The sequence below is a fragment of the Kogia breviceps genome, chromosome 5 (genome assembly GCF_026419965.1).
Source record: "Kogia breviceps isolate mKogBre1 chromosome 5, mKogBre1 haplotype 1, whole genome shotgun sequence".
Taxonomy (NCBI): Eukaryota; Metazoa; Chordata; class Mammalia; order Artiodactyla; family Physeteridae; genus Kogia; species Kogia breviceps.
This window is the reverse complement of record NC_081314.1, coordinates 55,400,272-55,423,388: the sequence shown is the minus strand read 5'-3', so window position 1 is coordinate 55,423,388 and position 23,117 is coordinate 55,400,272. Positions and strand designations below refer to the sequence as shown.

General features: G+C 40.4%; 1 protein-coding gene across 4 annotated transcripts in view; it reads left to right on the top strand.

Annotated features, from left to right (window-relative positions):
- The window catches only part of PLD1 (phospholipase D1), a 217,957-nt gene that overhangs the window by 112,140 nt on the left and 82,700 nt on the right, over positions 1-23,117 (top strand). For all 4 annotated transcript variants that reach the window (XM_067034017.1, XM_067034016.1, XM_067034015.1 and 1 more), the window contains 4 exons: positions 4,926-5,078; positions 7,776-7,925; positions 8,630-8,713; positions 18,615-18,696. In XM_067034017.1, coding sequence (XP_066890118.1) covers positions 4,926-5,078; positions 7,776-7,925; positions 8,630-8,713; positions 18,615-18,696 — 469 coding nt within the window. The remainder of the gene's footprint in view (positions 1-4,925; positions 5,079-7,775; positions 7,926-8,629; positions 8,714-18,614; positions 18,697-23,117) is intronic.

Genomic DNA, 23,117 nt, shown 5'->3' with positions numbered 1-23,117 from the left:
CGGGGGGAGGTGTGGATAGTGACCTGTGCTCGCACACAGGCTTCTTGGTGGCGGCAGCAGAGGCCTTAGCGTCTCATGCCCATCTCTGGGGTCCGTGCTGATAGCCACGGCTCGCGCCCAGTCCCGGAGCTCCTTTAATCAGCGCTCTTAATCCCCTCTCCTCGAGCACCAGGAAACAGAGGGAAGAAAAATTCTCTTGCCTCTCCGGTAGGTCCAGACTTTTTCCCGGACTCCCTCCCGGCTAGCTGTGGTGCACTAACCCCTTCAGGCTGTGTTCACGCAGCCAACCCCAGTCCTCTCTCGGCTTCCCACCGAAGCCCGAGCCTCAGCTCCCTGCCCCGCCCGCCCCGGCGGGTGAGCCGACAAGCCTCTCGGGCTGGTGAGTGCTGGTCGGCATCGATCCTCTGTGCGGTAATCTCTAAGCTCCCCACCTCTCTGCCACCCGCAGTCTCCGCCCACGAAGGGGCTTCTAGTGTGTGGAAACCTTTCCTCCTTCACAGCTCCCTCCCACTGGTGCAGGTCCGTCCCTATTCCTTTGTCTCTGTTTATTCTTTTTTCTTTTGCCCTACCCAGGTACGTGGGGAGTTTCTTGCCTTTTGGGAGGTCTGAGGTCTTCTGCCAGCGTTCAGTGGGTGTTCTATAGGAGCAGTTCCACGTGTAGATGTATTTCTGATGTATCTGTGGGGAGGAAGGTGATCTCCGCGTCTTACTCTTCTGCCATCTTCAAGTGGTCACATCTTGTTAGAACAGACCATAATCTCACCTTGTTTAGAACAAGAGTACTCTTAAAAGCTCACGTATATTGGTGCCAGGCATTGTGTTAAGCAATGTCCACGAATCATCTCAGATTCCTCACAAACTCTTATGAGCTGGGCATTATTGTTATCCTCATTTTATGGATTTAGACCTCAGGCTCAGTTACCCAAGTTCACACAAGTGCCCAAGTGGCAAAACCGGAATTGGAGCCCAGGGAGGCTGACCTCAAGGCAGAAGCTTAGTCCCTGAGCAGCAGCAGAGACTGACCCCCTGAAGGCTGCTTGATGGATTCCTTTTTTTTTTTTTTTTTTTGCGGTACGCGGGTCTCTCACTGTTGTGGCCTCTCCCGTTGCGGAGCGCAGGCTCCGGATGCGCAGGCTTAGCGGCCATGGCTCACAGGCCCAGCCGCTCTGCAGCATGTGGGATCTTCCCGGACCGGGACATGAACCCGTGTCCCCTGCATCGGCAGGCGGACTCTCAACCACTGCGCCACCAGGGAAGCCCGATGGATTCCTTTCTTAATGCATATTCTCCTGTTAAAGCAAAACATCTGTTGACAAAAGAGAGAAAGGGGAGAAACCAGAAGAGGTTTAATGAATGGCATAATTAAGAAGAGCTTAAGGCCAGCCATCAATTCACCTTATATCTCATGACTGTTGTAGAGAACAACTCATCACTGTCAAAACGGAAACCATTATCTTTGGCCTTCAATTTTCAAAATCCAGCAGTCACTACTAAACTGTTCTGTATTTCCAGGCTGCCACATCTTGGACTTTGTTTCTCAGTGTGACAAACCTGCCAGCTGTGGTTTTCAAAGCCTGTGGCTCCTTCCCCGTCAGCAATATAGCACACCGGTGCTCTGGGCCTGTGCCCTGCTCTCTGCTCTCTAGCTTGCATTGAAAGTCAAGCTGGAACAAGGGACTGTAGCCAAAGAAGGACCTTTACCAGATGTGTGATCCATCTACCCTGTTCTAACCTTGACCACTCTGTATCAACAGGCAGCTACATGTCTGGACTCATAACTCAGCCCCATCAGAATGCCTGAGTTACCATGTGATATCATGGCCTTGGCATTTATATTGAGCAGAGTTATGAGAATTCTTATAAAACAAATTTCTGCATTTGCTAAAAATTATTGAGAATGTTATCCATTAAGATTTTTCAATTGCCTTATTAGGTTCCAAGTGAGAAACTTCCTTTGAAATTTAGTTTTTTGGTGGGTGACCTCTTTATTTCCTTAATTTATTCATTTGATAAGAAAAAACAGGAAGGGACTTCCCTGGTGGCACAGTGGTTAAGAATCTGCCTGCCAGTGCAGGGACATGGGTTCGAGCCCTTGTCCAGGAAGATCCCACATGCCGTGGAGCAACTAAGCCCGTGCACCACAACTACTGAGCCTGTGCTCTAGAGCCCGTGAGCCATAACTGCTGAAGCCCGTGCGCCTAGAGCCCGTACTCTGCAGCAAGCCACCGCAATGAGAAGACCACGCACCGCAACGAAGAGTGGCCCCCACTCTCCGCGACTAGAGAAACCCGTGCGCAGTAACAAAGACCCAATGCAGCCAAAAATAAATAAATAAATTTATAAAAAAAGAAAAAAAAAAAGAAGGAAAAACCAGGAAGCTCAAACCCACATTGGCATGCCATCACCATAATTATATTAGTGTTGTGGTTAGGTATTTGCTTTCTGGGACCTTGATATTTTTCCTTTTATTAACCATAGCACATGTGTGTCGTTTACTGTGTTATCCTAAATCCATCCCATGCCCTTTTATTGGAAAGGAGACAGCCTATATATTAAAAAACAAATGAATTAAATGAAACCATGTGGAAATCAATGTAGATTTGTCTGCATTAAATCCCAAATTAGAGAGCCACTAAAATGTAATGTGGTTAGCAATTTCAGTAATGATTTGTTATACATTTCTTTTAAATGCTGAGTTCACATGTTACATTTACAGTATTAGTTAATTTACGTTCAGGTGTTCTGGCCTTACCTATTTCATAATGTGCTTTACGTTGCCTAATGTGTGATATAATACTCCCATTGTTACTTTATTTAGTTATCGACCGATTCATTTGATCACTATACAGTCTCAGGTGGATATGATGTTAGATGCAGCTTGACAAAGTTGCCACTTGTTTCCACTTCAAATCAACCCCACCCTTTCTCTCTCGCTCTTTCCACTGTCAGTGTCACGCCTATCATCTGCGTCCTGACTACGCAAGGTGAGGTCCTAACCTCAGCATCCCCTTCGAGTCTTGTTAGAGTGCAGAATCTCAGGCCCCGCCCCAGGCCTACCGAATCAGAATCTGCATTTTATTTTATTTTATTTTTTTTTTTTAATTTATTTTTTTTTTTGTGGTACGCGGGCCTCACTGTTGTGGCCTCTCCCGTTGTGGAGCACAGGCTCCGGACGCTCAGGCTCAGCGGCCATGGCTCACGGGCCCAGCCGCTCCGCGGCACGTGGGATCTTCCCGGACCAGGGCACGAACCCGTGTCCCCTGCATCAGCAGGCGGATTCTCAACCACTGCGCCACCAGGGAAGCCCAGAATCTGCATTTTAACAGGATCCCCTGGTGATGCATATTCACAGTGAAGTGGTGAGAAGCACCGTTCTCTGTTACTACAGCAGCTTGCTAACCTGCTACAGGACATCCTTCTTTATCCTTCAGACCTTTCTTTCTAAAATATAGTTCCCATGATTTATGGTCCCATTGCCTTGCCAGGGCAGGAGGATTCCTTTATTTAAAAGGCATCTGGGTGTTTTTTTAGAAACACAGGTTGTCCGGCCTATTTAATGGATCTGTGGTAGGGCCGAGGAATCTACCGTTTTTTTAACAAGCATCTCAAGAGATTCTGATGATCAGACAAGTTTAGAAAAAACCGGTTCCGTGATGTAAAGTCATCCTCCTTCGCATGGCCTTCAGACCCTCCTCAATGTGGCCTTTGCCTGTTCCCCACGCGTACCCCACCTACCTTCACTGTCCATTTTCTCATACTACACCTCCTGAAACCCCAGCCTCCCCAAACTTACTTCCAATACAGGCAGCATTCCCACACATTAGAGCCTTTGCTAACTTCCCTCCATACGGGATGTATACCTTGAACCCTCTGGGCTCTACGTGATGGGCTTCTTCCTGACCTCCCTCAGACACCAGCTCTTTGGGAGAATGCCACTAGCTCATTCTCTTAGTGAGAACTAAGGACTCCCTCCTCCTTACACACATCACTTTTTGCTTTTTTTCTCTAGTACCTATCCATTCAGCCTAGAATTGTCATCGTGCCCCACTAGCCTAATAAGCTCCTCTGAGAACATGTCTGATTTATCTTTTTGTTGTTTTCTACCTCTGCCCGAACTCCCAGTTTATCACTCTACTTTTGCATCATGAGGCTCTTAAATAGATATTGGATTGAATGCAGATACACTTTTGAGAGACCATGCTCCACTGAGCATCATTTATTAATGGTCCTTAAAGCCAACAATAATTTGAAATGAACAACAATATGTAGATTATCGGATGCTTACTGGATGTTTTTGAAAGGAGGGTTTTACTTACGCAGAGACTCATTGGCCTCTTTTATGGTGGTTTATTTTAGCAAACACCAACCCATTCCACTTTTCGAACAACTATGGCGCCTGCTTTGCATCCTATTAGCTCTGCCTGCCCATATCAGGGGCATTCTTCCAGGATTTGCCATTAGTGTTTAAAGAGCTAATGAATTGTTTTGAATTTCTTGGTGCCAGTACTTCTCAAAAAAACATAATAGGAAGATTTATTTGTGTGTGTGGTACGCGGGCCTCTCACTGTTGTGGCCTCTCCCATTGCGGAGCACAGGCTCCGGACGCGCAGGCTCAGCGGCCATGGCTCACGGGCCCAGCCGCTCCGCGGCATGTGGGATCCTCCCGGACCGGGGCACGAACCCGTGTCCCCTGCATCGGCAGGCGGATTCTCAACCACTGCGCCACCAGGGAAGCCCAGGAAGATTTTTAATTGTTTTTTGTTTTATAGTGTTTTCATACTTTTTAAAACATAGATCCCTTGTGTAAAAAATAAAATTATGTTTACTGTCTGCTAGAGTGTTTACTTCAGACGTGTCATAATAATTTGTTCTTTTTGTTTCAGTAATTCAGTACAACTTTAAAAATACTTATTTCCTTCTCACAGGTGGTTGATAGTAAAAGATTCCTTTTTACTATATATGAAACCAGACAGTGGTGCTATTGGCTTCGTCCTGCTGGTAGACAAAGAATTCAGAGTTAAGGTGGGAAAGAAGGAGACGGAGACAAAATATGGACTCCGAATTGATAGTCTTTCAAGGTACAAATTGGAAATATTTTTTAAAGATTTCTCTAAAAACAGAGTTTTTCTCCCAACCTTAAATGAAGAAGATGGTAAAATAATTTAGATGTTAGAAAATTGTTATTTATAACTCATTCTCAATCAAAAGTGATGAAACTACTTTTCTTTTTGTATATTTTTAAGATGTGAATTACATATGTACACGAGTCAGAATAAATGATCCCATGTGTTGCTACGTGTGTGTTTTAATAAAATATATGCCTATTTTAACAAAATTGACTACCCAATAATACCAATTTACCAAACAGATAAGGAGTAATAATTCATATTTTTTAAAAGTAAAATTTTACTTTATAAATTGATATCCTTTTATTAACAAAACATGTAAAAAGTGATTTGATTAGAAAAATTCTGTTTACATACAGATTTTAAGAAAGATACCTTGAAGGATACTCAACTGTACATTTACTGTAGATTTTATTAGCAAGTGTGTGTGTGTGTTGATAAATGTTTCTGGAAGACTGTAGTTATACATTATATGTGTGTCTTTACATATACATCTGTCTCTATAAAGTTCAGCCTCATGTATATAAATACTTATACATTTCTCTCTTTATACACACTGACATTAAATATGTATATTATATAAATATGCTACTCTTCGTAATAAGTTTGCATGTGTGTTTGTGTGTGTGAAAAAAGTGCTGAACTTCCTGATCTCTGACAATAGAACGTTCAGGATTGGTTATTGGAAATGTAGTGGTGCTGCCAATAAACCTCCCTCCTGGGAATCCCTGGTGGTCCAGGGGTTAGGACTCTGTGCTCTCAGCTCTCACTGCCCAGGGCCCAGGTTCAATACCTGGTCAGAGAACTAAAATCCCACAAGCCGAGTGGCATGGCCAACAAACAAACAATCAAACAAAAAAAACCCCACCTCTCTCCTGGTACTGTACTTTCCTGTTTTCTGGGGGACCATAGAAATCAGGCCATAATTCTCATTGGTTGCTATAACAGTTACTTACTGGCCGTCTTACCTCCATCTCCTATCCTCACTCACTTGCACACCCTTGCCAAATGAATCCATACAGATCCAGGTTTCATCTGCTTCCTCCCTGGTGTAAGTGGTCCTCCTCATTGTATCAAACAAGCCTAAGTTCCTCCATTTACAATCTGAGGCCTTTTATCTCTCTGCCTTTATTGGCAACCCCTCCCTAATACAGCCTTTCAGTTCTATGGAGACCTTCTCACACATTTTAAAATTCCTCTTCACCTTTCTTCTTCCTATCTCCATGTTTGGAACGGTTTTTTTGTTCTTAACTCTGGCTCACATCCTGTGATAAGACCGCTGTTTGTCACTATCTCTTCTACAATATCTGTTTCTCATAACTGGTTTTCAGAGGCATTTCAAATCAGTTGGAGTAGTACTAGCATGTTGGCTCAAGCCCAGGCACTTTCCATGCCCTCCTGACCTGCCCGCAGAGTCCTGTATCAGCCCTGCGGCAGCGGATGCGGAATGCCTCACTGCTCCCAGCACCACCACGTCTCACCTCTCCCCTCGCCAACCCCCAGACAAAAGCCAAGCATCAATGTTAGGATGTTTGGACATCCCTAATCTTTATAAATAATTATTTTGGGGTCTGTGAATATAGCCCTTCCCCTGCTTCTCATCAGGATCATTGCATTTCCCCCCAAAGGCAAACTCTCCCTCCTCACTCACAGGGCTTTTATACGGAGGTGGGTTTCTCCCTAAATGGCAGGGAGACCGCTGGCTCTTGTTTTCTCTGAACTTCAAATTTGGATAACTTATTTCCACATCTTGGTGGTAGTCACCATTTCTGACATTTGTCATGTAATAAATTTTTATGATCTCCTATTCTGAATTTTTTTTTCAGCACTTATAAATCTGTAACTATTTAGGATAGTTAAGTCATTGGCAGTAGAAAAATCCAGTGCAATCTGGGTTACATCAGAAGTAACTAATAAGCCACGTTAACCATGGCTGATTCCAAGCTTCCAACTATGTCATTGAGATGGCGTTTTCCTGGCATTTCTCAGCTCTGTCTCCTGGGATCTGCTCCATCCTCAGGCTGGTCCCCTGGCGGTAGCAAGATGGCTGCCTCTTACACTCAAACCAAGTTCAGTGGAAGGGAAAGAGTCTCTTCCTGGCATTTCTGAGCAAGTCCTTGCATTTATTCTCACTTGTTTGGTGGAATTGGCTAATGTCCTCATCCCTGAACCAATCTTTGAGATCAGGGGCTGGAAGATGCCATTTTGTTGGCTTTGGTGGACACAGAGTAGGGAAGGGAGGTTGAGGGAGTGGACACCAGTCAGTCCCAAGGGAAATGTCCTCTACAGGAGCCAACAACTCTCTAACACTTAGATATAGGACCTCACCTTATGTCTCTTCCGTTGTCCTCCTCACAGCCTAGCACAGCGAGCTCGAGGCCTGTAATAAGTGCCTTTACACAAGTTTGCATAAGTGAATGAGGGAATAAGTAACCTGAAGGTTTGTTTTTGCTATGTTGAATATAGTTTTAAATCCTGCCAAAAACGTTTAAAAATCTACTTTTTTGATATAGGTAAGGTGCCCTTTGCCTAAAATTTTCAAGTTTGCTGCAGTAACAAAACAAAATGGGACATGTTTAATTCTTAAATTGTTTAAAGAGACAGAACACAGAGTGACCATTCTTTTCCACATTTTGCTTTTCTTTGAAGGACACTGATTTTAAAATGCAACAGCTATAGACATGCTCGGTGGTGGGGAGGGGCTATAGAAGAGTTCATCCATAAACATGGCCCCAACTTTCTCAAAGATCATCGATTTGGGTCTTATGCTGCTATCCAAGAGAACACTTTAGCTAAATGGTAAGATCTTTTTGCTCTAAGACTATCACAGTAGTCATAGCATTTAATATTGTAGTGGTCTAAATTCACCTGGAATCAATTTTTGAAGCTGTGAAAAGATATTATGCATTATACTTAACAAGGGCCTTTCTTTATAGGACTACTTGAGCAGCACTTAGTTTTCCACTTTTTGTTTTTATGATTTTTTACAGAGAGCTTTAGATAGCTAGCTTTAGATTTTGAAGTTTGATTTTAAAAGTTAACTTCATACATTTTCTTAATGATGCAAATGGAAAGTTTATTTAAGTCATTAGCCATAATTTAAGAAAGAATTTACTTGCCAGGTATTTCTTTTAAATGAAATCCTGCTTAGCATGCTTTTCTACCCATGGATTAGAAACTGGTCTGCTTTCAGTCTCAGAAGAACAACCGTGTGTGAGTTCAACAGGATGGGAGAATTCATCTGACCCCATACGATGATGAGACCAATCAATTTGTTATTCTCTCAGCAGAAAAGAATCAGGTTGCCTACTTCTGTCTATTTACTGTACTTCCTTCATAGCAGACAGAAGGTATTGTTTTCAATCCTTGTTTCCAGTTATACAAAGTAAACTGGTGGTTTTGTAGAAACTCTAGGCAGTGGCTTCTATCTTCTCTTTTGCCATACGATAGATTCCTTTGTGTTGTTGTTGTTAAAAAAATGAAACAGAAAACTTGTCTTTCAGGTATGTTAATGCCAAAGGATATTTTGAAGATGTGGCGAATGCAATGGAAGAGGCAAAAGAAGAGATTTTTATCACGGATTGGTGGTTAGTATTTGTCCCGGGGGAGTTTGTTTGGAGGTCTCTATGTTTGGGAATATAGAACAGTGTTGTGCTGTTGTAGAATCGTACATTAGGAAAGACAGCAGTACTCACAGATGGTTTGGCCAAAGTCTCAACTAATTAATTGTAGTAGCCTCCACTAAAAGGTGTTTTCAAAAAACCTGGCACCCATATATATTCTTAAAATATTTAGTTTGAACAGTTTTGTTTTTGTCTTTCTATTTGGAAGCAGATAACCAATATTCATTTTAGTAAAGATTATTTTGCAATGCAAATATAGGTGTAGAGGTAATGGAAAATAATCTTCCCTGGGTATCTTTCCTTATCTTGCTATGTCTGTCATGAGGTCCAATGAATATACTTCCTCTGAATTGTTCCTTTGAAATTAGAATATTCCCATTTGCCTATTGCTATTAAAATATCCATTGTAATGGTTAGCTTTTTTGGAGATGCATCAGGTTTCAGCTATCTAATCCCCTTTAAAATCATCCACGAGAGTTATTATGTTTATTAAAGCCACTGAAAGTCTTGTACCTAAAACTCATTTAGCTCTTGGGAAATTTTCCTCCTGGAGTGGGTGTAGGCTTTGTAGTCTGACTTTAGTTCCAATTATCCATCTGCCTGGATAGTTAAAACCCATTGCAGATGCTAACATTTGCTACAATGGAAACGAAAATGTCTTAAATATGTTTTTCCTTCTAAGAACTTAGTTGCTTGAAATGCCCCCTGTTTTTCCCTATCCTGTTTCCTTTCAAATGCTCTCTTGTACTGAACTATGAAAATATTGTCATAATTCATTTCCTCCTAATTCTAGGTTTTGCAGGGAGGGGAGAGTAATTAGGAATGTGAACGCATCTTCTTCTACTGTTTTGCCTCAGTGATGGGGAAATCTATAATTCTAGGGCATGCTTTCCCAATTGGCACTATTGACCTTTGGGGCCAGATAATTCTTTATTATGGGGGTGTTGTTCTGTGTGTTGTGGGATGTTTAGAACCATCAGTATCCCTGGCTTTTATCCACTAGATGCCAGTAGCAAGTTCCCAGTTGTGATAACCAAAATGTCTTCAGCTGTCATCACATGTCCCCTGGCAGGGCACAGTCCCTCTTGGTTGAGAACGATTGATCTAGAGTCAATTGATAGGGTGTGTGATAGTCAGCATGTCTGAGAACTTGTTTATTCTCATGTTTATGGAGGACCTTAATCTTGGCCTTTATATTCTTGCCAAATTTTATCTCTTCAGTCAGTTACCAGGAATAAAAGAAAGTTTCATACTTAGAAGCTATCTCTTTGGTTGAATACTTTCTAAACACTTATGAGAGTAGATTCAAGCTTAATGTAATAGGTATGTTCCTTTAAAAAGTATTTCTGAAAGTTTGACAGGGACAAGAAAGAGATTGAAAATAGCATTTCCACCGAACCTATATTTTCATGTTTTACACAAGCAAATAATATATATTTTGAAGGTTCTGAACACTAATATACAGACTCATTTAAACATCTAAAGAGATGGAACCTTGAATGTTTTTTCTTCTACAGTCAGCAAGAAAATAAATCAGGAGGTTATTGCTTTTTCGTGACTGCACTAGGATAACATCTTATTATGACACTCTCTTTGAAATAAAACCTTTGCAGCAACTTCCTTCATAACAAGGAAGAAAATACTTGTTGTGCAAGTATGTTGCAAAAAAGAGCATTCAGAAACTTTGTCAAACCCTGATATATCTGGGTCTGAGAGAGTGAAAAGCATAGTGAGAAGGTGCATATGACCTTTAGAAGTTTCCAGTCTAATTCAAGAGACATCATATACATGAGTGAAAACTGTTAATCTGTTTCTAAAACAATTAGTGTGCAAGCAAAGGCAGATTCAGTGAAATGAGAAGCAACCTGGGACCTAGAAGCTCTTAGTTTCTTTATTTGTTAATTCATTTAACCATCCATCTTTTCATTTGTTAATTTATTCACTCATTCATTCCAGAGCTGTTTAGTGAGCAGCCTCTATGGTGGGTACTGAACGAGGCCACATGTACAGAAAGATAGAAGAGAAGCAGCCCCTACCCTGGAACAATAGAGAGTCAGGAAGTCATGTGTAGAACAATGGATTAGGGCAGTGACTGAGCCTGCAGGAGCTGTGGAAGCTTCAACGGACAGAACAGTGGCCTGAGTCCTTGGGTGATGGAGCTGTCCAGTTGAAGACAGTGAATGTTTTTGACAGAGGGATAACCAGGACCAAGGCATAGAGGGGTGAGAGAGCACAGCAATTTTGGAGGAAGGTAGAGCTCATAAACAGCTTAAGCATAGCATTCTTTGGGATGGTGGGTGGAGATAGCATTCAAAAGACGGGTTAGGGCCAAATTGTGAAGGGCCCTTCGTGAGCTGCTAAAGAGTTTGCATCCTTTGAACACTGGAGTCCTTTGAACTCCAGTGCAGTCCCTTGAACACTGGGAATCAGGGAACATTTTAAGCATGGGAACTTTAATCAAATTTGTTTTCTAAAAGGGACCATTTTGGTTATAGTGTAGAAGATGAATTGAACAGTGGTTATAGAGACCATCTAGAGACTTATTGTTGTGGTCCTGGAGAGAAATGGTGAGATCTCTGCTCTGACCACCTTAGGGGCCTTTTACTGTTACTAACTTGGGGCAAGTCATATTCACCTTTATAAGGGGTCATTTTTTTTTTTTTTTTTTGCGGTATGCGGGCCTCTCACTATTGTGGCCTCTCCCGTTGTGGAGCGCATGCTCAGTTGCCATGGCTCACGGGCCCAGCCGCTGCACGGCATGTGGGATCTTCCCGGACCGGGGCACGAACCCGTGTCCCCTGCATTGGCAGACGGATTCTCAACCACTGCGCCACCAGGGAAGCCCTATAAGGGGTCATTTCTAAAGCATAGTTGAATAACATTAACAGTGAGTAGCTACTATTTGTTGAATTCTTACTAAACGCCAGGGACTGTGTTATAGATGAGAAAAGTGAGGCTCAGTGGGGCCGATTAGGAAACTGCCCATAGCAACACAGCCTGTACGTGCTGGTGCTGGCTTGGATCCAGCGTGTCTGCTCTAGTGCCCACATGTCATGGAGCTGCCTCTCCCAGGAGCTGACTGCACCGCATGGTGTGCGAGATCCCTTTTAGCTCTGACATTTTTAAAGTGCAGATTGGATTTTTTTAAGGTACTGGATAAAGTAATAATCAGATTTGGGTAGATTTAGTCAGAAGAAATTTTCTGAAGAGGTAAATTCTAAGGTAGGCTGTCAGGTTAGAAGAGAGAATGATTCGTTAAACAGCCCAGACTATCTGAAAATTAAGATGAAGAGTAAATCCTAGCTAGAAGTTGAAGGTATCAAAAGAGGTAGTTTCTGTGTAAAGATTAGTGAGCATTCCTCACTTGTTTATCTGTAGCTCCCAGGAGAACATGTCTTATATGTCTTTTCTGTGCTTGGTGCTACTTCACGTCACCTGTGAACTACCCAGTGTTCACCGGAGTGAGTCCTAGAATGAGGCTGGGTGCCAGATGTGGCTTCCAGTCCATTGCTGTAACTTAGGACCGATGTAGAAAGCGTGACCTAGATCAGCTTTCCTCTGGATGATGGTGATTCTCGTTGCCACTGGTCAGCAGGGATGTTTGGAGCATGTGTGTTGAGTCTTTGCCTAGATTGGTTCTCTGCCTGGCCTGTCGGTGGTGAGGGTGCAGGTGGGGTCTGCCACAGTGTCTGTACTGAGTCCGTGCATTAAACAGGCCAGAGACAGACTGGATTAGTAAAACTGGAGAAAAAGAAGAAAAGCAATAGACAAAGATATTTAAAAGGGGGAGTTTATCAGAGGAAGGGGAAGAGAAACAAGGTCTCCTTTGGGCTGGAGACAAAGGCTATAAAGTAAAAAACATACTCAACATTTCATTTGGACTGGCTCACAAGCTAAGACTATTCTAAGTAGGAGACACATTTAAGTTGATTTTAATGTTATGTTTTTCAAATGGTGGGTTGAGACTCTTTAGTAATTATTTATTAAAAGAATTGGGCTTCCCTGGTGGCACAGTGGTTAAGAATCCTCCTGCCAATGCAGGGGACATGGGTTCGAGCCCTGGTCTGGGAAGATCCCACATGCCGCGGAGCAACTAAGCCCGTGTGCCACAACTACTGAGCCTGCGCTCTAGAGCCCGTGCTCCGCAACAAGAGAAGCCACCGCAATGAGAAGCCCACGCAGCACAACAAAGAGTAGCCCCCGCTCGCTGCAACTAGAGAAAGCCCATGCTCAGCAATGAAGATCCAACACAGCCAAAAATAATAAATAAATAAAATAAATTTATTTTTAAAAAAAGAATTTAGTGGGTTATGTTCTTAATTTTATTTAAATAATGAAATAGGATAAGAAAAGGAAGGAAATAAGAGAAAGGAAAGTTGCAACTTAAGTGGCAGTAAGGGTTATCACTTTGTGAAATTTTTATTTCAGTAGTCAGTAGAAGACTGATTGATAGGTAGGTAGATAGATAGATAAAAATATTGGGGTGGATTAATAATGTATTCCTGTGGATTATGACCCAAAAAGTTCAAAAACCTCTGACTTTCAGCAGGGTTGGCAAACTTTTTCTGTAAAGGGCCAGATAGTAAATATTTTAGGCTTTTCAGGTCACATACATACAGTCTCTGATGTATATTCTTCCTTGTGTGTGTGTGTGTGTGTGTGTGTGTGTGTGTGTGCATGTGTTTAATAACCCTTTAAAAATGTAACAGCCATATTTAGCTCATGGGCCATACTAAAACAGGCAATGGACCAGATTTGGCTCATGGAGCACAGTTTGCTAACCCTTGTCTTAGAAAGTAGATTCAAGTTACTGTATTATATCAATACTAGGAGTTAAATATATGGTTAACATGAGAAACAGTCAATCTGTTTTCCAAAGTGCTTGTACTAGCAATGTATGAGAGTTTCATCCCTCCTCATCATTGCAAGCACTTGGTACTGTTAGTCTTTTTTAATGTTAGCCATTCCAAAGGGTATGTAGTAGTCTCTCACTGTGGTTTTAATTTGCATTAGCAATGTCTTTTCATGTTAAGGATATTTTCCTGTGACTTTTGGACATTTGTTTAGCTTTTTTGGAAACATATTCAAATCTTACTTTTTTTCTTTTTTTATTGGATTGTTTTATTACTAAACTGTAGAAGAACTTTATACAGTCTAGCTACAATTTGCTCCACTTCATTCTGGCCTCCATGTTTTCTGATGAGAAATTCGTGGTCATTTTGAATCATTGTTCCCCTCTTAAGTAATGCATTGTTTTTCTTCTGAGTGCTTTCAGCATTTTCTTTTTGTCTTTCGTTTTCAGCAGTTTGATTATGGTCTTTGAATTTATCCTATTTGGAGTTCACTGAGCTTCTTGAATCTGTAGATTTACATCATTCATCAAATTTGAGAAATTTTCAGCCATTTTTTCTTCAAACATTTTTCTTGCATTTCCCTCTTTCTCCTCTTTTTCTGAGTCTCTGATGACACAAATTGTGTCTTTTAGTATTGTCCCACAAGTCTCTGAGGCTCTGTTCATTTTTTTCCAATCTTTTCTTTGTTATTCAAATTGGATAATTTCTCTTTATCTGTCTTTAAGTTCACTGATTCTTTCCTTTGTCACCTCTGTTCTGGTACTGAACCTATCCAGTGAGAGTTTGGTTTTTTGTAATTGTATTTTTCAGTTTGAAAATTTCTCTTTGGTTTTTATTTATATCTTTATTTCTTTGCTGAGACTTTCTGACTATCCATTCATTTTAAGAGTGTTCACCCTTACTTGTTGAAACATTTTTATAATATCTGGCAGAGAATTACATTAAATAATTCCAACATTTATGTTCCTTTGGCGTTGGCATTTGTTGAATGTCTTTCCTGCAAGTTGAGATTTTTCTGATTTTTTGTATGCCAAGTAATTTTTTACTGTATTCTGGAAGTTTTGAATATCATGACTTTGGGTCTTGTTTAAATCTTATAGAGAATGTTGATATTTTTGTTCTAGCAGGAAATTGGCCCATTTGGGTTCATGCAGAATGTTCCAAGCAGTCTTCAATCTGTGTGTTTTTAATGTCAGTTTTGTTTTCAAAGCCTTTGCAGTGCTGTTTAGTTCTGCCCCCCCATGTGCTCCACCTAGTGGCCAATTTGGTCAGTGGTCTGTTTCTAATTTCAGTTTTCAAATTCTTTGGCATAATATTAGGACCAAACTCATGCATGGGCAGCTTAGGAGTGATCTAGAAATTCATAAACAACTTGATATCATTGCTTTTCTGAGATCCTTTCTCTCCATGGTATACCCACCCCTTATGGGTTGCCTTTGGCTTCCCTTTTTAGTCCCCTTGCTAGAAAGAGGCTTTATTTACCCTGCTCTGCTACACACTTTCTTCAATGACACTTTGTGTCCAGAGCCAAGCAATGGATATTTATATTTTCCTCTTGGAACCACAGCTCTTCCATTGGAGAGGAAAGTTCCATTTCCTCATTTTTGATGCCTGTGGGCCCCTCCCTGCCACCACTATCACTGTCAGGAAATCCCACTCTTCCTCCTTAAGCCTGAACTAGAGGACTTCTGAGGCTCTCTCTACCAGTGCCAATGCCCATTTCCAGGTTCTCCCTCCCAACTGAGAAATCAGAGGGAAAAGAATGGTAAAATCACCACTGGTTAGACAGTATGTCAATTTTTTTCTTCTTTCTCAGTATTGAGTCTTCCAATTCATAAACACTGTATATCTCTCCATTTTTTTAGATCTTATTTAAATTTTCTCATCAGTGTTTTGTACTTTCCATATACAGGTCTTGCACTTATCACTAAGTAATTTGTGTTTTTTTATGTTATTGTAAATGGTATTTTTAAAAATTCATGTTCCAATTGTTTACTGCCAGCATATGGAAATGCAATTGATTTTTTATATTGATCTTATTTACTGCAGTCTTGCTTAGTTCACTTACTAGTGTGAATAGCTTTTTTGTAGATGCCCTAGGATTTTTCCATAGATGATCATGTGATGTGGGAATAATGACAGTTTTCCTTTTTCCTTCATAATCTGCATGCCTTGTATTTCTTTTTTTCTTTTCCTTTTTCTTTCTTTTTCTTCCTTATTGCATTGGCTAGCATCATCAGTAAAATGTTGAATAGAAGTGATGAGAACAGACATCTTTCTTATTCTCAGTCTTAGAAGAAAAGCTTTCAGTCTTTTATTATATGCTTTAGGTAGATTTTTTTTAATAGGTGCCTTTTATTACTTTGAAGAAATTCCTTCCTATTTATAATGTATTGAGACTTTTTATTCTGAATGGGTATTGGATTTTGTCAAGACTTTTTTCTGCATGTATTGAAATGACCATTTTTTTCTTTTTTTCTGTTAATGTGCTGAATTGCATTGATTGATTTTCAACTTTTAAACCAAGCTTGCATTCTTAGAAATAACCCCACTTTGTCATGATCTGTTATCCTTTTTATAAGTTGTGATGTTTTGGTAAAGATTTTTGCCTCTATGATCATAAGGAATATTGTACTTAATTTTTTTCTTTTCTTGGATTGTCTTTGTTTGGTTTTGGTATTAGGATAATGCTAGCCTCATTGTATGAGGTGGTATTTCCCCTGCCTTTGTTTCCTGAAAGAGTTTGGGTAGGATTGATATTATTTCTTCCCACTTAAATAAGAAATCTGAAATAGTCAAACTCCTTTTTTCTGTTTTAATCTAGCTAGTTTGTCAGTTTTATTAATCTTTTCAAAGGGCTAGATTTTGGTTTCATTGAGTTTTGTCTACTGTTGTTCTATTTTATATTGCATTGGGTTCCATTCTTATCTATTATTCCCATCCTTCTTCTTACTTTTTCTTAATTTATTATTATTTTTTGTCTTCTTAAGATGGAAGCTCTGATCATCGATTTTAAGCTTTTTTTCTCATACAAGCATTTACAGCTATAAAATCTTCTAAAAGGAGCATTTACTTAGAAGCACATTTTAACGTCTCTGAAGTCGTAATACCTCATACACTCAATAACATCTTATAGTTATAGCTGTCATTATTTTTTTCTCTTTTAGTGATACACACAGTAATGATGCATCTTACAGTCATTGGTGTCCTAAACTCAATGAAATGTAGTATTACAGAATTCTTTTGAATTTTGCTTAGCTAATAATTACTTAGTAAAGATCTTGACATAATGATGCTTGTGGGTCATAGTTATTCTCTCCTTGCCTTTGTTTATACTTTGTTTATAGCATGACTGTTAGTTTTTATAGCATGACTATTTTTATCTTTTCATGTATTATCCTCAAAATCCAGGTCTCCTTGAGAGCCTGCTTAAGATCCTCCAAAGCATCTAATAGAATACTCTGCATACAGGGTGCACAGTGCTTTTAGATTAAAAAAAAAGATGATAAAGACTTAATTGCAGAGTATAGACTTGAAAATGGCCCCAAAACTGAAGCCCTCCGAGCCCATAATTAATGTGTACATCAAAAATTGCAAGTGTATATATGTTGTTGGGTATGTTCTACTTTCAGTGAACTAGCAGTGCCCAATGACGCACTTTTCTATTTAAAACAGATGTTTTTAATTCATCTTAGATCTTTTCCTATCAGTTGCTGCATTTTTTGTTTGTTTGTTTGAGTTGTTTCCTATTCTAAACTAAATATGTTAATATTTATACTGTACACACCCTTCTACTTGTTTGTTTTCTTATTTATCTTACCCAATATGAGTTTCTTTAGATACTTTTTTCTCTGGGTTTTTATTTTCTTAAACTGAACGAAACAGCGTAAAATTATTTCTTTTAATCTCTTTAGCTCCTTTAAACCCTGTTGTTTTCACATGCCTAGAAGACTCCCTGGCTAAGCCAGTATTCCACCCTAGTATTCTGTAAGGCGTTGATCCTTACACAGTCTACCCCACTCCTCCAGGTCTAGCATTTCAGTGGATGAAATTTTCTTTATTGTTTTTTCTGTTTGTTTTTCCCATTATAGAGGAGGTACACTACTTACCAGTTTAATTCAGGCAATAATTTTGAACACACCCCCAAGGGAAAAAGTGACTCCTGTACTGTGCTGCTTGTGGCACTACTAAGGAGAAGAACCTAGGGGTCCATTCTCACACTGGGAAAAGTTCATCTATCAGCAAGCCTGCCTTCCTCCCTGCTTAGAAAGCCCCAGGTTCCTGTGGACACTGCTTGGTATAGGAAATCAGTGTTCATGTTTATCTATTAGAACACTTTTGGCCTAGGTTGCTAGAATGCTCAACTAAAGGTGGCTTAAACAGTGAGGATTTGTCTCAGTGAATGAGAAATCTAAAGTTAGGCAGTACTAAAGTTGGTGAAGTAATTCAGTGATTTCAGGGTTCTGGCTTTGCCCTTAAATTTCCATTTGGCTGCACCTGTCTAAGCATCACACCCCCATACAACATCCATCCTAGAGCCGCTTTTCCTGGGGTTTTTTGTGTGTGTGCGTGTGTCTCTTCCTGTCATCAGAGAAAGAACTTTTCCATTAACCCCTCGTGTACCTCCTCATATATCTCATTGTACAGGATTGTGTTATTTTGTGCTGGAGCTGCACAGGAGTCTGGGAAAGCAATTATTTAGAATATTCACATTCAGTCATGGGAGGTGGGCTCTGACAGCAAGGAAGGAGAAGGTGGACACTCAATAGTATCTGCAAGTGTGTGTATGTATGGTGTGTGAGTAAGATAGAGAAATTGAAATTGACTTTTTTGGGGTAAAGGCTGCTGTTCCCATATGAAGTTGTATGTGGACTCATAGTGGAACTTTGGATGACCTGCCACAGTGGAGGTTGGTGATGGCATTTGAGCTAAAATTGCCTCTGCTTCCTATGACACAATCAGAACTTTATATTTTGTTTTAGTTTCTTGAAATCTTGGTTTCATGATTTCAGGTTGAGTCCAGAAATCTTCCTGAAACGTCCGGTGGTTGAAGGAAATCGTTGGAGATTGGACTACATTCTTAAGAGAAAAGCAGTATGTACTTTCCTAACAAATGCTGATGTAATTTTTAAAAAGTTTATTGCCTCTGAAATGCCTTTTTTTCCCAAAGCCCTTCATATACACTTATAACTTTTTTCTTTAGAGCTTGACAAAAAGTAGAATACTTACTGTTTTCAAGTTCATTTGGTTCTGATATTTTTCCCATTACTTTTGAATCATAAATATTTTGACCTAATTCACAGCATGGATTATATTACCAACTCTAATTTTTTGTTTTTTAATCAGTTGTAGGCAGCTGATTTGTTAAGCAAAAAATTGTAATAAAATTTCATCACTGAGTAATAAATGATGAAATGAAACATAGAATTGTATTTATTTATTTTTGATTATTTTGTCATTTGAGCAAAATTCAGAGTCATCTGAGAATGATTTCAGTCAGATGGGGTCAAGCTGATGTTGAAGCATGTCAAATGGAAGGACATAAAGAATTGGTGGTTCCAGTTTTGGGACAGTTCATGGTAATAGTGTGAAATAGTGTGACCCTGTAGATCCTGGGTGAGCATTGAGTGTGCTTTTTTTGTTATAAAAAGTAAACAACTGAAGCAGTATAGGCTCACCAATGACTACTTCACATTCATATTTCTAATGAAATTTTTTATGTGGTTGGTCCTCAACTGAGTTAAATTAAGTTGAATTAAGTTCAATTTATTATTAATCATGTCCAAATTAGGGAGTGTTAGTAGCCTTTTTACTATTATTTGAAACTGTCTTAATTTTTAGAATTCTGTCATGAAACATTCTAGCAGATTTGTAGGTCCTAAGTAATTGGAGTTAGTATCAGTATTTTCTATTTCTCATAGCCATCACTTATTTCTTTTTTTCCATCCTCTACATTCCACTACCCCTTTCCCACTCACCTTTCCCCTTTCTTTCAATGTCTTTTCCCCATGCCTTTAGTTTAGGATTTCTGGGGATAGTATAGTCAGACCTCACTGTTGACATTAAAGGCAAAAGAAGTTGATTGTCTTTATTTCAGACACATGTTCTGCCAACAGCATCATTTTCAAGGCCAGTCTAATTTGTTGTCTCAACAGACTTCCATTCACAAAATTGGAAATTCTGGTCTTGAAAAGCATTATTTGCATATTCATTAAATAATCCATCATACAGTTACTGTGTCTTCTCTGAGCCTGGTACTACACTAATTACTAAGGATGCCATGTGTGTGAATAGGATTCCATCCCCGCCCGTGGAGGGCTTGCTGAAGGACTCATGTCCTGGGCTTAGTCCTAGCCTTACCAAACCTCTTTCTACATATTGAATGGGCTATGACTTTCTCCATGTTTCTCTCTGTGAAATGGCAGCTTTCCCATTTCTCCTCTCAAAGTAAACTCCAGAAACTCCATTCTCATAAGTTTTTCCAGCCTTGCCTAGCGATCATCAATTCATAACAGAAAATCCTCTCCTTATCTGATACTTTACTCTTTTAGGTTTCAATTAAGATGTTTCTGTTGAATGCCTCTTACCTGCAGGGCACTTGGCTAATCACATGGGAATGTAAAAAAATAAAAGACATGATTCTTGACCTGAAGGAGCTTAAAAACCTACCCAAGAGTCAGCTGGGTACAGAGACAGTGCCAAGATTCAAAGCAGGAGGGAGAGCATTGGGTAGGTCTGATGTAGAAGACCCTCACAACATGAGGAATTTAGGGCATTTAGTATGGGCCAGAAATTTTTAAGAAAGAGCTTTCTAGGTATAGGAAGTGTGATGAGGAAACATTCTGGATGCAGGAATTCATAAGGCCTTGTCAGCCACAGCAAGGTGACATAGTTGATGACACCTGAGTGTTAGCATAGGTAGGATGGGGGATCAAGCTGGAAAGGCAGTTGGGATGTGGAGGCTTTGTGAGTCAAGCCAGTGGTTTGCACTTTACGGACAACAGTGGAGAACCACTGTGGGGTGGGGGGGTATGATGGAAGAAGGGTGATCTGATAAAAATGGTGTGTTGGGGTGGTGAATCTGGTAGTAGGAGGAAGTGGGAAGAACCCAGAGTCAGAGAGCTACATTTTGGATCATGTGCGTGTGAGGTGCCTACAGAACATCTAAGTGTACTCCAGAAAGGCTCAGAGCTCAGGAGGCAGGTCCTGCAAACCTGCCTTCATGGTAGCTGGTGTGTGTTTGTTTATTCCCCTCAGCATATCTGCCAGGTCCCTTTTCTGTCACTATCATGGCTTCTCTTTGCTTTTACGGCCCATGAATCCTGTGAGGTACCAGGTAAATACCATGACCAGGTAAATAGTGCTGCCTGATAACCGTGCTTTGTTTGTTTCAATTTCATCTGCTTTTTGAAACTTGTAATTTTTAAATTGCCTGAAATGATTTTTTTAATTTCCTAAGGAAATAGTAATACTATTAAATATTAATTTCTCAGTGGTACATTTAAGAGAATTGCTCATCCTTAATCCAGTTACACAATATTATTAAATTTTTAACATTCAGATCATTCCAAATTGACATTTCATATGCTCATAAACACTGCTTCACATAAATAATTTAGTTTCTGAAAGCCACTAGCTTCACAAAGTACTGGGTTTAAAATAGCATTTATTCTTGCATTAATGGGTCCCAGAGGTCCGCAAGGTTGATTGAAATGAATTATTTTTTTCTTCTATCTGATTATGCAGATCTTTGGGGAGAAATTTAGTGTCTCTGCCTTATAGCCAACATATAGGTAAACATTTCTTTCAATGGATGTTTCTTAGGGGGAAAATACAATATTTTGTTTCTCTGGTAATAGCCAAGTTGATATTTTCCTGTTTGTTTGACCTTCTGATATGCAATGTCACCATTTAAAATAGTGTAAGCCAATGTTGAGAGGCAGACTGCTTTAACTCAAAGCAGCATCCCAGGGTTTTCACAGTTCTGCATTTATTGCACTAAGAGGTGAGGTTGGGGGCTTCCCTGGTGGCGCAGTGGTTGAGAATCCGCCTGCCGATGCGGGAGACACGGGTTCGTGCCCTGGTCCGGGAAGATCCCACATGCCGCGGAGCGGCTGGGCCCGTGAGCCATGGCCGCTAGGCCTGTGCGTCCGGAGCCTGTGCTCCGCAACGGGAGAGGCCACAGCAGTGAGAGGCCCGCATACCACAAAAAAATAAATAAATAAAAATAAAAAAAATTAAAAAAATAAAAAAAATAAGAGGTGAGGTAAGTTGTATCATAGTTATCGTAACTGCATCCCTGTATCCAATTTGTATATTTTAACCTTAGAAATATGTGATATTTCTGATGAGACTTGCACCAAAAGATTCTTCAAGTGCAGCCACCTGGAGACTTAACAGAACCTAGGTTCTCAGGGAGGATTTTGTCGTCAGGTTAATTTCTTTCTGTCCTGGGCCACAAGGCACATTCTAGAGTTGCAGTCAGTGACCAACAGGAGGGAAGGATGTCCAGGTTTGTCAAACGAGATGAATAATTACATCACTGCAGAGAAAAGTCAAAGGGAATCTTACCAAAATGGTGGGCTAGAAGGGCATGGCAGGGAAGGAGGGAAGGGATCTTCAACCTTAAGGACTGTGCTTTGACCAAAACTGGTTTTAAAAAAAGGCACATGAGCATGTGTGCTCTTACATCCCAGTGCTGCTTTCATTTAAATGGTGAGGATACGATTTTTTTTTTATCCTTTACTTTGCATGTTCCTAAAATATCGCACACCTCCACCTCCCATCCCCCCCCCTCCACCGGGGAAGCTCTTGACAAGTGATGATCCTGGAGATGTGTTAGCTAAGCTATCTTTAGGCAATGGACAAACTTAGCTACATTTAGAAAATATTTTGACCACAGTGCTTGAACAGTCAGAGAAAAAGCTGGCTCAGAAGCAAAGTCTCTTGATTTCAACTCTAAAAGATGTATATTTTTCATTTTCTTCACATGCATTTGTATGTGTAAAGCACCTAAAAATTCCTACTGTTAATAGTATTACATCTGCTCTACTTGCTTAAAAACTAATTAGAGGGGCTTCCCTGGTGGCGCAGTGGTTGAGAGTCCGCCTGCCGATGCAGGAGACGCGGGTTCGTGCCCTGGTCCGGGAAGATCCCACATGCCGCGGAGCAACTAAGCCCGTGAGCCATGGCCGCCAGGCCTGTGCGTCCGGAGCCTGTGCTCCGCAACGGGAGAGGCCACGGCAGTGGGAGGCCCGCATACCGCAAAAAAAAAAAAAAAAAAAAAAAAAAAACTAATTAGAAAAGAGGATAGAACTTTTATCTTTTTAAACTCAGGTGTCATAAAATTTATTCTGTGGAATCCTTGGGTTAGTTGACTGCAGCAGAGATAAGAAACATGGCGTAGAAACGTAAGAAGCACAGTCTAGTCCAGGCTATTTGTTTTCCTACTTCCCCTATTAATACTTTTCTTCTGAGCAAAAAGTAATTTCCCCTGGGGTCACTAAAAGGCATTG